The following is a 13814-nucleotide window of genomic DNA, read 5'->3' as shown; positions in this document are numbered from 1 at the left end:
AAATCTTTTTTTAAGTTAATTTTATATTAAGTGAATTTCACCTCAATAAAAAATTATATACACAAATATACATCCATATAATTAACATTAGAATATACACAAAATAAAAAGAATAACACTATTGATATTCTGATATATTTTTTAAAAAGCCACGAGCCAGAGTATGCCAGCCCTTGATTGAGGCCCCTGAACACAGCTACCAGAATGGGAAGGCCTCTTCTAGGAAAAGTCCTTTCTATGCGGTGTCTCTTATCTTCATCAACATGTGATGAGGTATTCTCGTGTCCCTTTGATGGATGAGGGACTAAGGCTCAAAGAGAGAAAGCTGCTTATTCAAGGTCACCGAGCTGCAGATGCCAGAGCCAGGATCTGACCTAAGGTTCTGGCTGAGTCCCCCCTTCCATCCACTGCTCACCATGCTAAACGGATATGCTTGAGGATTAAACAAGGACACATATGCAGTTCTTCAATGTACAGCTTGGCATACAGTAGGTGCTTAATAAATGTTGCTCCCTCCTCCTCTCCTGTCCTCTGTATCAACGAGACTAAGACCGTCATGGCCTGGCTGGTGAGGAGATGATGGAGGATTCTCCTGGGAATCCATCAGTCACCAGCCAAATGAAACTTTGGCACCTTCCCCCACATATCACTACTTAATTGTTTGTAAGCAACAAGAGAGTCCCAGAGATGGAGAGGCAAATGGGAAAGTGCCCTTTCTCTTGGGGCTTCAGGCCTCTGAGCAGAGCAGCAGCGCGGTGGTGACCCATGATAAGAAACCCACTCGCAAAGGGTGTCCTTGCCCACATGACTTCCCATCCCCAAGAAACGCAGAGCTGCCAAACCTCTTTGCAACATGGGGAGCTGAGTCTGGCAACACACTGCAGAAAGCTTGCGCAAACCTAGGCAGAAACACCCTAATTGCCCCAGCTGGGAGTCATTGTCCAGTTGCTGCTGTCATGCAAATACAATTCCTCTAGAGCATTCATAACTTGTCTTGGAAGCTCAGCTGTATTTTAGGTGACGTGTTTTCTGTAGAATTCCTAAGTGCTTGCTCTCGGGAGTTGGGCCAAGTGCACACAATAGCTATTTGGGGCAGAACAGCTGGTAAAGGGAGAGGCAGTCTAGACTCTAGAAGAAAAGTAGCAAGAAGTGAAGGATACTAGAAATGGTCAGGACCCAGTTAAAGGAAATTGTAAGCTCTCTGTGGGCAGAAAGGGGCTGTGTACTTCTTTAGCTTTCTCTCCATGTCCAGCAGAGCATGGAGAGGAAGCTCAATATTTATGAGGTGCTGAGACTAAAAACTTCTGTTTTGTGAGCATCGTGAGCCCTTAAACATAGATGGCAGGAGATGGTAAATGCAAAGTAGCATATGCACCATTCCTCCAAGCCTCTCACAGTAACAGACATCACCAGGCAATCACAGACAGACATCACCAATCAATCACAGCACTGCTTCCGAGTGCTGAGCCTGGAAACAATCTCAGAATCCATGCCAGCACAGTGCTCAAAACAGTATCAATGGATTGGAGGGAAATGATCTTCCCACCCCACCCCTGTCTTTGACGATTAATGCTGACTTATTAGGAGAGGATGGGAGGCCTTGGGAACAACATGAGAGTGAAGGCAACACCATCAAGAGGCATAAAGTTCCCCACTATGAAGCAGACAGCAAGGCACAGACACAGAGCCAGACCCTACCCTTTTGGAACTTACCAGTGACACCTGGGGAGAAGGGTGCTCATTTGCTTGTCTTTCAGCATTATGGGGCCACTCACTGATCACGTATCTTTTTTTTTTTAAGATTTTATTTATTTATTTGACAGAGAGCACAAGTAGGCAGAGAGGCAGGCAGAGAGGGAAAGGGGGAAGCAGGCTCTCCGCCAAGCAGAGAGCCCGATGTGGGGCTCGAAACCAGGACCCTGGAATCATGACCTGAGCCGAAGGCAGAGGCTTTAACCCACTGAGCCACCCAGGCGCCCCTGATCATGTAACTTCTGTAGACACACCTCATTCTCCTCAACTTAGCAAGTGATGGGACAGGCTGCTCAGAGGCTGTGAAGTTCATCTGAGGGTATGTCCCAGAGCTGGGAAGAGGCTGCCCTGGGGACCTGACTTTTTCTCCCAAAGCATTGTCACCTGAGATGCCACCGGGACCCACTCCCATAGAAATGTGTGGCCTAGATAGCAGGGTGAGAGGGGCCAGGCTCTGAGCCTTCTTCCCAAGTACCAGGTCCCTCCCTCAGCCTGGGATCCCCCCATCTGGCTCGCTCACTCATGTTCATAATCAGACAGCCGATGTTCTTGACATGTGCCATCTCCTGTCTCCCGATGACACTGAGGGCTCGGAGAGGTCCAGTGACATGTCCAAGGTCACACAGGTAAAGGGGCAACTGAAGTCCACGTTCTTCCCAGTCGCTGGTGGTTCCGGGGGCTGGCTCTGTTCACCAGGTGCCATGCCGAAGTGTCTCACATTGCCCTGGGAGGTCCTCGGTGGGTGGCCGGCATCCCCGCGTCATGTTTGTTTCAACACCAGGTCCACAGCTGCCTGGGAGACACAGAGATGAATCGAGGGAGGCCCCTGCCTTTGGGGGGCTCCCTGTCTGGAGAGGAAGCCAGGGAGAGAACAGATGGTTACCATGATGTATGAGCTTCCTGGGGCCGCCGCGAAAAAAAAAAAAAAGGCACAAACTGGGTGGTTTAACAACAGACATGTATTCTCTCACAGTTCTGGGGGCCAGAAGTCTGAAATTAGGGTGTCGACAGGGTGGGTCCATCCTTCTGATGAAGCTCTGAGGCAGAATCAGTCCCAGGAGAGACTTCCAGGGGTGCCTTGGCTTGGGGCTACATTACTGTGATTTCTGCCCCCCATCTTCCCCTAGACATCTTCTCTGTGCTTGTGACTCTGTGTCCGTTCTAAGGACACCAATCATGGGGTTCGGGGCCCATCCTAACTCAGGATGATCTCACCTCAAGAGCCTTAATTACATCTGCAAAGACCCTCTTTCCAAATCAGGTCCCAGTGACAGGCACCCAGGGTTAGGAGGTGGGCATATGTGTTGGGATACATTCGACTCATTGGCTGTGGCGACAAGGAAGGTCCCAGAAACCTGGGTGATGGAGAAGCAACTGTGGAGAGTCCTGCAGGAGCAGCAAGCCCCCCACAGAAGTTCCTCCGAGGAGCTATGGGAGAGAAATCAGCTCATTTCCTTGCTCACCCACCTGCTAGATACTGACTGAGTGTCCATCACATGCTGGGCCAGGCCCCTGGCTCCTGCCTTCCCCACAGGTCACGCACTGCTTGTGGGCGTGACCGGAAAGAAAAAAAAAAAAAAAGGAACCCATGGATAAAAGAATGACCAACAGTGAAAAGTGCTGCAGAACAAGCCCTAAAAAGTGGGGTCAGAGAAGGGAACTATGCAGCAGAGAGGGGCCTGGTGTTGGGTCAGCGGAGCCTGGAAGATAGGGTCAGGCTGAAATGCACAGACAAGCTCTCTGGCCTTTCCGACAAATGGTCCTGGGATCATTGGGGATCCACAGGCCAAAAAAAAAAAAGTAAATTTTGTTTTTAGCTCAAGATGGATCATTCAGTGAAGTATAAATGCAAAAACTATAAAACTTCTAGATGATAAACATGGGGCAAATCAGGACAACTGTGGGCTTGGCGATTTTTTACATAAAAGACCCAAGCACAATCCTAAAAGGAAAATATGATACACTGGCCTCCCTTGAAATAAAAAACTTATGCTCTCCAAAAGGCACCGTTAGAGACTCAAAACCCAAGCCGCAGACTAGGAGAAAATCTTTGCGAATCACCTGTCTGATAAAGGATCGGTGTCCGACATATACAACTAATGCTTAAAAGTCTGTAAGAAAACAAACAACCCAGTTAAAATCTGGGCCAAAGGACTGAACTGACCTCTCAATGACAAAGATATACAGCTGGCAAATGAGCGAATGAAAAGGGGCTCCACATCAGACGTCATCTGGAGACTGCAAATTAAAAACATCAATGAGATACCACCACACAGCTATTAGAATGGCTAAAATACAAACAAAAACACAAACCAAAAAAATGGCAACACAAAATGCTGGCGAGGATATGGAGCAATGGGAACTCTCGTTCATTCACCGCTGGTGGGCACACAAATGGTAGGACTACTCTGGAGGACAGCTTGGTGGTCTTGTTACAAAGTGAAACACACTGCTAGCCTGTGATCCACCAATCGTATCCCTAGATATACACAATTAATCTGAAAACATGTCCATGAAGCCATATTCAGTATATATCCGATCTGGCAACTATATTGCCCAAAACTGGAAGCAACCAAGATGTCCTTCAACAGGCGAACGGGTGAACGGTGGTCCATCCATGCATACCATGGGATATTATTCAGCAACAAAAAAGAAATGAGTACTCAAACCATCAAAAGACATAGGTGAATCTTAAAATGCCCATTGCTAAGTGAAAGACACCAACTAAAAGAAACTAACTACTGTATGAGCAGCAACTGGAGAGATTCTGGAAAAAGACAAAAAACTATGGTACCTAACCAGGGGTTAGGGAGGAGGGAGGGAAGGAGAGGTAGGGACCAGGGGGCTTTTAGGGCAGCAAAACTACTTCATATGATAGTATAAAAGTGGATACATGACGTGCATTTGTCAAAACCCATACAAGGTACAACGTCAAGCGTGGGGACACTGGTGTCAACCGTGACTTCAGTTAGTAACAATGCATCAATACTGGCTCCTGGAGAATTAACAAATGTATCACATACTGCCAGGAGAAAGGGCATGTGTGGGGGACATGGGGACTCGGTATACTTCCTACTCATGTTTTCTGTAAACCTAATAGAACCCTAAAAAATTAAGTTCACTAGTTAAGGGGGTGACAAGAGAAGACGAGCCAGAGCCAAGCAAGTGGGAAGTGAGGGAAAGACTCACTTGGTAGAGGACACGGCAAGTACAAAGGCCTGGCGGGGAGCACGGGCCTGGTCCCTTCCGGGACCTGCAAGGAATCCAAGGAAGGAGGAAGGATGCGCTGGAAGGAGCCGCAGGGGCCGTCCGAGGCGGAGAGGAGGACCAGAGAATCCTATGCCTGGGGACCAAATTCGATTCCCTTCATCTTTGCCTCATTATCCTATGGGGAAACAGAGGCTCAGGTGAAAGTAGTAAGAAAAGTATACAGGTGGCTCATTTAACCAAAAGCTGTAGAGGGCTCACGGGATGTCGCCAGCACTTACATGCACACACGCACACACGCACGCACAGCACCACTGTGGGGTAAGCTACCATTATCATCTGTTTTACAGATGAAGAAGCAAGCCCAGAGAGGCAAAACCACTTGCCCAAGGTCACACAGCCAGCAGTCTGTGGCTGAGGCTGACTCTCCGTTGTCACGTCTGAATTCCAGCTGAAGTTTCCCAAAGCCCAGGGAAGCTATAGGGAGGATCCCTGGCCCCTCCAGCACCCCCGGATCCCCGGCGCCTGACAAATGGGGCTCATCAGCGCGTTTGCTGAACCCACAGTTGGATGATTCATGGTGAGGTGATGCGCCTCTGAGGTGGCTTCCAGCTGGGAGGGTCCAGCACTGTGGACCCCAGCGGGGCCCCTTGATGCCTGTGTGGTGCCAAGGCCACCCCCATGCAGTGGTAATGGGCTGTGGTAGTCCAGCTGCTGTCCGTGGCAAAGCCTTCCTGGCCCCAGAGAAGGTGTCCCGGGGTCAAGAGCTTCCTGAACCCGTCAACATCTGGCCACGGGACAGAGGAAGTCCCTGGATGCCTCCAGGTCCAGAACACAGACTCTGGAGTCGAGACCAAAGCTGGATACCGGCTCTGGGTTACACCATGAGATGCTCTCCCTCTAGGACTCACATGGCTCCCCCTTTCTCCAGGTCTTGACTCATAATAGCACTGGGTGAGGTGAGGTTCAAATTTTCACCATCCCCTCTCTCCCTGCTCACTCACTTGCTTCCTAGTCCCCTCCGCGCTGTATCTTGCACCCCCTGCTTTGTTTCCAAAAGGTTCATCTCCCCAATATACTTGTTTATTTTATATCCCCTAGGGGAAGCCCCCAAGAGCAGGCAGATTTGTCTGGCTCTTCGTCCTGTGCTCTCCCGGCCTACACAGGGCCAGCACACAGTAACAATGGTAGTGACAGTCCTTTGTTGGCAAGGCTGTGCCGCGAGCAACTCAGGTGGTATATTCAACATGCCCACCGGACAAGCTTGTTCCCTGTCCCCTGCCGCCACCCCCTGCTCCCGCCCAGCGCTGGGTCTGTCTTGGAGGAGAGACTGTCACCCTTGTCTTCAGCTTCTATACTTATGCAAGTCAGTAAAGGACGGCAAGCCTCTCCCAGAGCCCCTTGGGCCTCAGTTTCCCTGGAGGGCTTCCTTAAGGGAGCCCTGGTCTCAAGGACTTAACATTTGTTAAGGGCATCGCACAAGGTTTTTTACATAGCGATGGGCATAACAGTGGGTCAGTCTTAGCTTAGCGGGCCCCTGGAAAACGAGAGTTTTGATGAGATGAGATGAAATGAGAGAAAATGAGAGTTTCCCCACCCATTATGAATCCTGGGGACCCCAATCCCCCCTGCATCAGGGTTCCCGGGAACCCCGCCCATCCATCTAGGATTCTAGAAACCCCTTTGAAACTATGGGGCAATCTCGCCCATAACCAGGGATTCCGGGAACCCCCCTGAGGCGCTGGGGACCATTCTCCCCATACATCAGGGATCCCTGGAGACCGGGAGACCCAGTGCTCCACTGAGAGTCCCGGGTCCCCGGATGCCGCCTCCGCTCCAGGTCCTCCAGCAGGCGGGAGCCCACGGGGCGCCCCGGGGATCCCTGGGTGTCACGGTGCTGTTGTGGAGCGCGTGTTGACGCGTCGCCGGGGAGACAGGCGGGGGCGGGCCCAGGAGGGGGGCGCGGCCTGGCCGTGCGCAGGGGGCCGGCCAGGCTGCGCAGAGCCCTGGCGGCCGCAGTGGCCACGGCCGCCGCCGCCCGCCGGCTTATATACCGCGGCTAAATTTAGGCTGCGCCCGGAGCTCGTCCCCATCCGGGACGCGTTTCCGCCGCCGCCGCTTTGGCCCGGCCCCCGCGCGCGCCGCGCCTATAAGGCTTGGGCGGGCCCGGCCGCGGGCCGCAGAGCGTACCCGCCCGCCCGCCCGCGCCCCGACCAGCCCGGCTCCGGGCAGCCACTCACCGGTGTCCCGAACCCGCGTCGGCCCCAGGTCCCAGCCATGGCGCTGAGCGAGCCCATCCTGCCGTCCTTCTCCACTTTCGCCAGTCCGTGCCGCGAGCGTGGCCTGCAGGAGGTGAGGGCGGCAGGGACATCGGGGGCGGCCAGGACCGGGGGCGGCCAGGACCGCGGGCGGCGGGGGCGGCTGGCTCAGGGTAGTAAAAATGTGGGCTGCGGGGTAGTAGAACGCAGGCGGCGGGGACTGCGGGCTCTGTGTTGTAAAACGGGCTCAGTGTAAAAAAAGCCCCGGGAACTGTGGGCTCAGGGTAATAGAACGCAGGCGGCGGGCGGCGATCACTGAGACCTGCCCCGCGCTCACGCCCGCGCCCTATCGCTCTGTCACCCGCAGCGCTGGCCGCGCGCAGAGCCCGAAGCAGGCGGCACAGACGACGACCTCAACAGCGTGCTGGATTTCATCCTGTCCATGGGGCTGGACGGCCTTGGCGCTGAGGCCGCCCCTGAGCCGCCGCCGCCCCCGCCGCCCCCGCCGCCTGCGTTCTACTATCCCGAGCCCAGCGCACCGCCGCCCTACAGCGCCCCTGCGGGCGGCCTGGTGTCCGAGCTGCTGCGGCCCGAGCTGGACGTGCCGCCGGGGCCCGCGCTGCACGGCCGCTTCCTGCTGGCGCCACCCGGCCGCCTGGTGAAGGCCGAGCCCCCCGAGGCGGACGGCGGCGGAGGCTACGGCTGCGCGCCCGGCCTGGCCCGCGGGCCGCGGGGCCTCAAGCGCGAGGGCGCCCCGGGCCCCGCCGCTGCGTGCATGAGAGGCCCCGGGGGCCGCCCCCCGCCGCCGCCCGACACACCGCCGCTCAGCCCCGACGGCCCCGCGCGCCTGCCTGCGTCCGGTCCGCGCGGCCCCTTCCCGCCGCCCTTCGGCGGCCCCGGCTTCGGAGCGCCCGGGCCCGGTATGCACTACGCGCCTCCCGCGCCCGCCGCCTTCGGTCTCTTCGACGACGCGGCCGCAGCCGCCGCCGCTGCAGCTCTGGGCTTGGCGCCACCCGCCGCCCGAGGTCTCCTCACGCCTCCCGCGTCACCGCTGGAGCTGCTCGAAGCCAAGCCCAAGCGCGGCCGCCGCTCCTGGCCGCGCAAGCGCACCGCCACGCACACCTGCAGCTACGCGGGCTGCGGCAAGACCTACACCAAGAGCTCACACCTCAAGGCGCACTTGCGCACGCACACAGGTGGGCGGTGAACGCCGGCTGGGGGCGGTGGCTAGGGGCTAGCGACGGGGGGCGCGCGCTTAGGAACCCCCCCCTCGAGGGCGTGGCCAAGAAGATTGGGAGGGGGTCGCACGCTTAGGACTCCACTGGGGCCGTGGCTCTAGCGGTTGGGGAAGTGTTGCGCACTTAGGAACCTTCGGGGGACCCTGTATCAGAATGTTGGGGAAGGGACACACGCTTTGGACCCTCCTGGGAGCGTGGCTCAGGGCTTTGGGCAGAGGGTGCGCGCGACTAGGAAACCTAGGGGGGCGCTGGGTCTCAGAACGCTGGAGAGAGGACGCAAGCTTAGGACTCCCCCGGGGGCGTGGCTTGAAGCGCTGGGGAGTGGAGAGTATACACTTTGGGCGCCCTGGGAGACGAGAATCAGGGGGTTCGAGAGCTAGGGTCGTGTGCCTGGGATCCCTAGAGGTCCAAAACATAGGTCCCCCCACAGCTTTGGGCGCTGGTTAGGGATAGGCCGCGCGCGCCCCAGTAGTCACCGTCGCAGGGAGCGTGTGCGTACCGGGGCCACAGGCGAGTACCTGGGAAGCAAACTGAGGCCCGCTCTCGCCCCCTCCCTGCAGGCGAGAAGCCCTACCACTGCAACTGGGACGGCTGCGGCTGGAAGTTCGCGCGCTCCGACGAACTGACGCGCCACTACCGCAAGCACACAGGCCACCGACCCTTCCAGTGCCACCTGTGCGACCGTGCCTTCTCGCGCTCCGACCACCTGGCGCTGCACATGAAGCGGCACATGTAGCCTGAACGACCCCCTCCCCCAACCCGCGCGCGGCCATGGCGGGTCCCATGCGCCGGGCGCGGCCCCCTCCAAACTGTGACTGGTATTTATTGGGCCCAGAGGACCGGGCTGGGCACGGCGTGGCCATTGAGGAGGCTCCCCCAGCCCCACGACGACGACGACGGCCCAGCCCCCATCAGAGACTGAAGACCCGGTGGGAGAAGACCACGATCCTCCTTGACGAGTTTTGTTTTCAAAATGGTGCAATAATTAAGTGTCGTCTTCCCCACCCCCACCCCCACCGGGTCTACACTAGAGGATCGAGGCTTGATGCCTTGTGAGAAATACAGCCTTAATTTGTACTGTCTTCGACATTTTTTATAATATTGTACATAGTGACTGTGACAGATATTGTATTACTGTAAAATAGGAAGACAGGTGGGCATTTTGGCTCCCTGGTTCATTTTTATAAGACTTTTGTTGGTTGTTTTTTTTTTTTTTTTAATTAAAAAAAAGTTTTGCATCTTTTGAAAAATCACAGCCCTGGTCTGACTGCTTGGAAGCTGGGGTGTGGGGCGGGTGTGGGGGGGAAGGGGCAGCTTTGATGGGGGAGGGCAGCCTGGCAGAGGTGGGGTGAAGTGTGGCCTTCCCCAGCCAGCACCCAGCTGCCAGGAACCTGTGGCTTTTTCTATAAATTTAAACACTACATTTTAAGACTGAGGGAGAGTTATTTTAAGGTTGTTCCCTGAGCCATAAATTGCCTCTTTTTCCCCTGAGCTGGGGAAAGTGTTGGTCCCACTGACGTGGCCTCCTCTGGGCTGAAAAAGAAAAAAAAAAAAAAGCCTACCTCTTTCTGGAAGCTTCTGAGGTTTTAGCCAAAGTTCTGGAGTGTGCAGGCTTCCACCCACTCCTCACACAAACATCTTTTTTCTTCTTTCTTCTTCTTCTTTTTTTTTTTTTGAAAGGGGCAAAATAATGAGTTTCTGAACTGCTTTTGCCTTTTACTAGTCTTGCCTTTGAGCAGGATTTTTTAAGGGATGAGTTCCCCATCCTGTTAGAAAAAAATGAAATTTTATTAGAGGGCTATGTATGGCTCTTTTCCAGATGAGGAAACAGGCCCAGAGAGGTAGCTGTGGAGAGTGGTGGCACTGGGAAGCTAGCCAGGTCTGTCTGCCTCCCAAGGGTCTGTGGACCCCGGTAGAAGGGATCAGGGGCTTTCTGCAGTAACCCATGTGCTGCTTGCGCTGGAGGAATGTGAGACCCTCCCCTGCAGGTGCCCTGGTGTGAGGGAATCACATCAGAGCCCCCCCCTTGGTGGTGGGAGGTGGCCACTGCAGAAATCCACCTCCGAAAGGAGGAGACCCCTGCCCTGCACCCCAGGTGTCCCTGTCACGCAACGAGGTGCCTCTCCCTGGCAGGTTCCCCCTCATCTTCCCCCTTTTCGGGGCCCTGGGTGGGTAACCATGACTACCAACAATTGCACAAGTTGTTTCCAGAAAGTGAAAATAGCTTGTAAGCAGCGCCTATTTTAAAACACTCTTGCCCCATTGCGACAGAGGCTGGGATTTCCTCCCTGCCTCCATCCTTCCTCCCTCCCCCCGCCCCCAACCCAAGACAGTCCTGGAAACAGCTGAGAGCATTTGGTAATCCACAAAAAGCAGAAATGGAAGATGACAATCTGATTCATCTTCCTCGAGTAAATAGCCGGGGCCCAGGGCCGCCGGTGATGAGGGGTGTGTGAGCGTGTGAGCCTCCTGAAACCACTCTCTGCGGCTCTTGCCAAAACCGTTCCGGAGCGGAGCAGAGCCCGGGGCCCCACCGACCCCGTGGACATGCTCTTCGCTCAGAGCTGGTTCCGGAGGCACTGGGAGGGGGCGGGGAAGGGCAGCACAAAGGCTCACAAAAGATTTAAAATAACCTTTTGCAGGGTCTTCAGTCTTTCCAGTTGCGTTTCAACTCGCAGGTAAAGCCCTTTTGCTGGCTTTGCTCAAAAAACACCTCGCAAATTCCCCTGGCAGGGGAAGTTGAGTCCGATGAAAGGTCAGTTGTCAAGGGACAGAAGCTGTTGAGTTTCTGTTCCCGAGCGCCCCCAGCTGCTAGAACACAGTGCCATGCCCCCACCAGCTGGGTGCTTCAGCCACCCAAAGAGCCCTCCTCGTCCCTTTCTGAAAACTCAAATGTCAACCTTCATCAGGTGTCTTCTGGATGCGTGGTCCTCCGCCAGGGGTGACCTGGACTGGAGACATTTTCAGTTGCCACAAACGGGGGGGGATGGGGTGGGGGGGTGCTGCTGGCATCCGGTGGGTGGAGGGCTCTGCTAAGCTGCTTATGATGAACCTGGCAGCACCCCCTCCCCCCCACCCCGCCCTGCCCCGCCCCAGCATTCAGAGGATGAGCCCCAGATATCAGCGGTGCTGCAGGCAGAGGAACTGGTCCTCTGGTTCCTAAAAGAACAGGAGCCAATGCTTCTCTACCCAAGGAGGTGGCCCTGTCCCAGGAGCAAGCTTTGATGGCAGATGTCACCCAGAGAGAAGTATGAATAAAATCTCACCGCCGGGCCCCACCTCAGATCACTGGAAGAACACACCAAACCTGGACATTTTTCCTTTCCATAAAAAGTCCTGGTATCCGTTTGTCAGAATGGTAAATATCAGACGGAAAAACAACTTACCCTGCATTCTACAGCCCCATTCCAATCAGAGGTTGTTAGAGGGAGGGATTTCTGGTGAGCGGTTGAATTGCTTTCCCATGGCTGTGGTGATCTCTGGATTCCCCCCGCCTCCTTTTTTTTCCAAGCAAGGTGAAAACCATTTTTCCCTATTTTTCTTTGGACATTGCCAGAATGATCTCCCAATAGTCACTCCAGAGATGGGCGGAGGGCACAAGAGCTGTTTCTCTGCCAGAAGTTTCCTGTATGTCAGGGAGCCCCGGACACCCAGGGTGGTGACAGAATAGGGTGTGAAGCAGAGGAAACGTGAGCTTTCAGAGAGTAAGGTGAGTCCCTGACTCAGCACCTTGTCCCATTGGTAAAGCTGAGTTAGCACCCAGACCCAGCATCACCCTGGGGAGTCCCAAGGCAATAGGCCGGAGACGGCTCGTGAAATCACCAGGGCCAGGTGGCTCCCATGCGGAGCTGCGGTGCTGAGGACCGGGTTCCTGCACCTTTGCTCCGGCGATATTTGGGGCCAGATCATGCTCTCTAGTGGCGGCTGCCCCGTGCACCGCAGGACCTCCAGCAGCAACCTAGCCCTGCCCACTTCACACCAGCAGCCCCCATCCCCACGAGTTGTGACAACCCCAAATGGCTCCAGACATTGCCAAGTGTCCCCAGGGTGGGAGGCGGGGAAACTAACCCCAGATTGAGAACCACTGGGTTGGGGTTCCATGACCACCTAAGAGACATCATATACAATTTTTTTAAAGGTTATTTATTTATTTGAGAGAGAGAGCAAGCACAGAGAGGGGCAGAGGGAGAGAAAGAGAGAGAATCCTCAAGCAGATTCCCCACTGAGTGCAGAGCACGGGGCTCGATCCCAGGACCCTGAGATCATGCCCTGAGCCGAAACCGAGAGCCAGCCACTCAACTGAGTCACCCAGTTGCCACTTTGCATCTACAACTTTATGACTCACTGAGGTCCTAAGATCCTGCCTGCACTTAAATACAGCAGCTGGGGGAGAGAGGAGGTAACAGGATCAGCTTACAGACGGGGACTGTATTCTGCTGTGGACTGGGAGCCTGGGACCGAAACCATTTTTTCCCCCAAATAATTGACACGCGGCTTCTCTTCCTTGGCACCAACTGACATCTGAGGCTGGACCCTCCTTGGCTGTTGGGGGCCATGCTGTGCATGGTAGGATGTTGAGAAGCACCCTTGGGGCTCGACCCACCAGATGCCTGTAGCACCTCGAGCCTCTCAGTCACAACAACCAAAATATTTCCAGACGTCACCAATGTCCCCTGGGGAGGGGGTGCACAGAAGGGCAGGCAGTGAGAACCACTGCTTAGGCAAAACCCTTCCTTCCCACCGAAGCCCTCATGTCTGCCTCAGAGGCTGTTCCCTTGTCTGGAAAGTGAAGATGCAGCCGTTAGACAGAAGGACAGAACGCAGGGGGAGGGCGGCGCCCAGCACTAGGGCGTGGCCAGCGCCCTGAGTCCACATCCCCCAGCCCCCCACGCCCCCCCACCCCCGCCATGTGGCCGGTCCTTGGATGTGAGGTCTGGATTAAACCCCACCCCATCTCTCTTTATGTCTCTGTCTCTCTTGCCTCTTTTTCTTTCTCTTCACCTCCCCTCTCCCATTCATTCATTCAGCAGATGCACCCAATGCCTTAGCCCTCAGCTGAGTCCTGGGGAAGCAGCCGTGACTCAGAGGTGAGTCAGCCTCAGCAGGCACCCAGAGCCAGTGTCAACAAGTTTATTGAGTGTCTAACCCAGTGCTAACTTGAACTGAGCCCCACGGGCTGGGGCAGGTGCTTTAATCCCGGGCACCTTCCCCAGGTTCTCGCTTTCAACCTGCCCACCAAGCGGTGATGGGGGCAGAAGGAGAGCCACCCCGGTTTTCCAGATGCAGGAAGTAGGGCTCCTGGAGCGGAGGGCCAGCCTGGGCCTGGGGCAGGTGCAGGGAATGGACCCGGGGCCCGAAC

General features: G+C 55.5%; 1 protein-coding gene and 1 long non-coding RNA gene across 2 annotated transcripts; one reads left to right on the top strand and one right to left on the bottom strand.

Moving 5' to 3' along the window:
- Positions 1–1917: 1917 nt before the first annotated feature.
- On the bottom strand, positions 1918–7281 carry LOC122909636. The gene is made up of 4 exons (XR_006385167.1): positions 7200–7281; positions 4942–5137; positions 3917–3990; positions 1918–2545 (listed from the first exon to the last, which is right to left on the bottom strand). It is a non-coding gene; the product is annotated as an uncharacterized LOC122909636 (long non-coding RNA).
- Positions 7156–9705, top strand: KLF2 (Kruppel like factor 2). Its single transcript, XM_044254013.1, has 3 exons — positions 7156–7311; positions 7585–8413; positions 9016–9705. The coding sequence occupies exons 1-3, from the start codon at positions 7237–7239 to the stop codon at positions 9189–9191; spliced, it is 1080 nt and encodes a 359-aa protein (XP_044109948.1). The 5' UTR covers positions 7156–7236; the 3' UTR covers positions 9192–9705.
- The last annotated feature ends 4109 nt before the right edge of the window (positions 9706–13814 follow it).

Source organism: Neovison vison, chromosome 6 (genome assembly GCF_020171115.1).
Source record: "Neovison vison isolate M4711 chromosome 6, ASM_NN_V1, whole genome shotgun sequence".
NCBI lineage: Eukaryota > Metazoa > Chordata > Mammalia > Carnivora > Mustelidae > Neogale > Neogale vison.
Note: the sequence above shows the minus strand (reverse complement) of the source record. Positions and strands in the feature narration are given on the sequence as shown.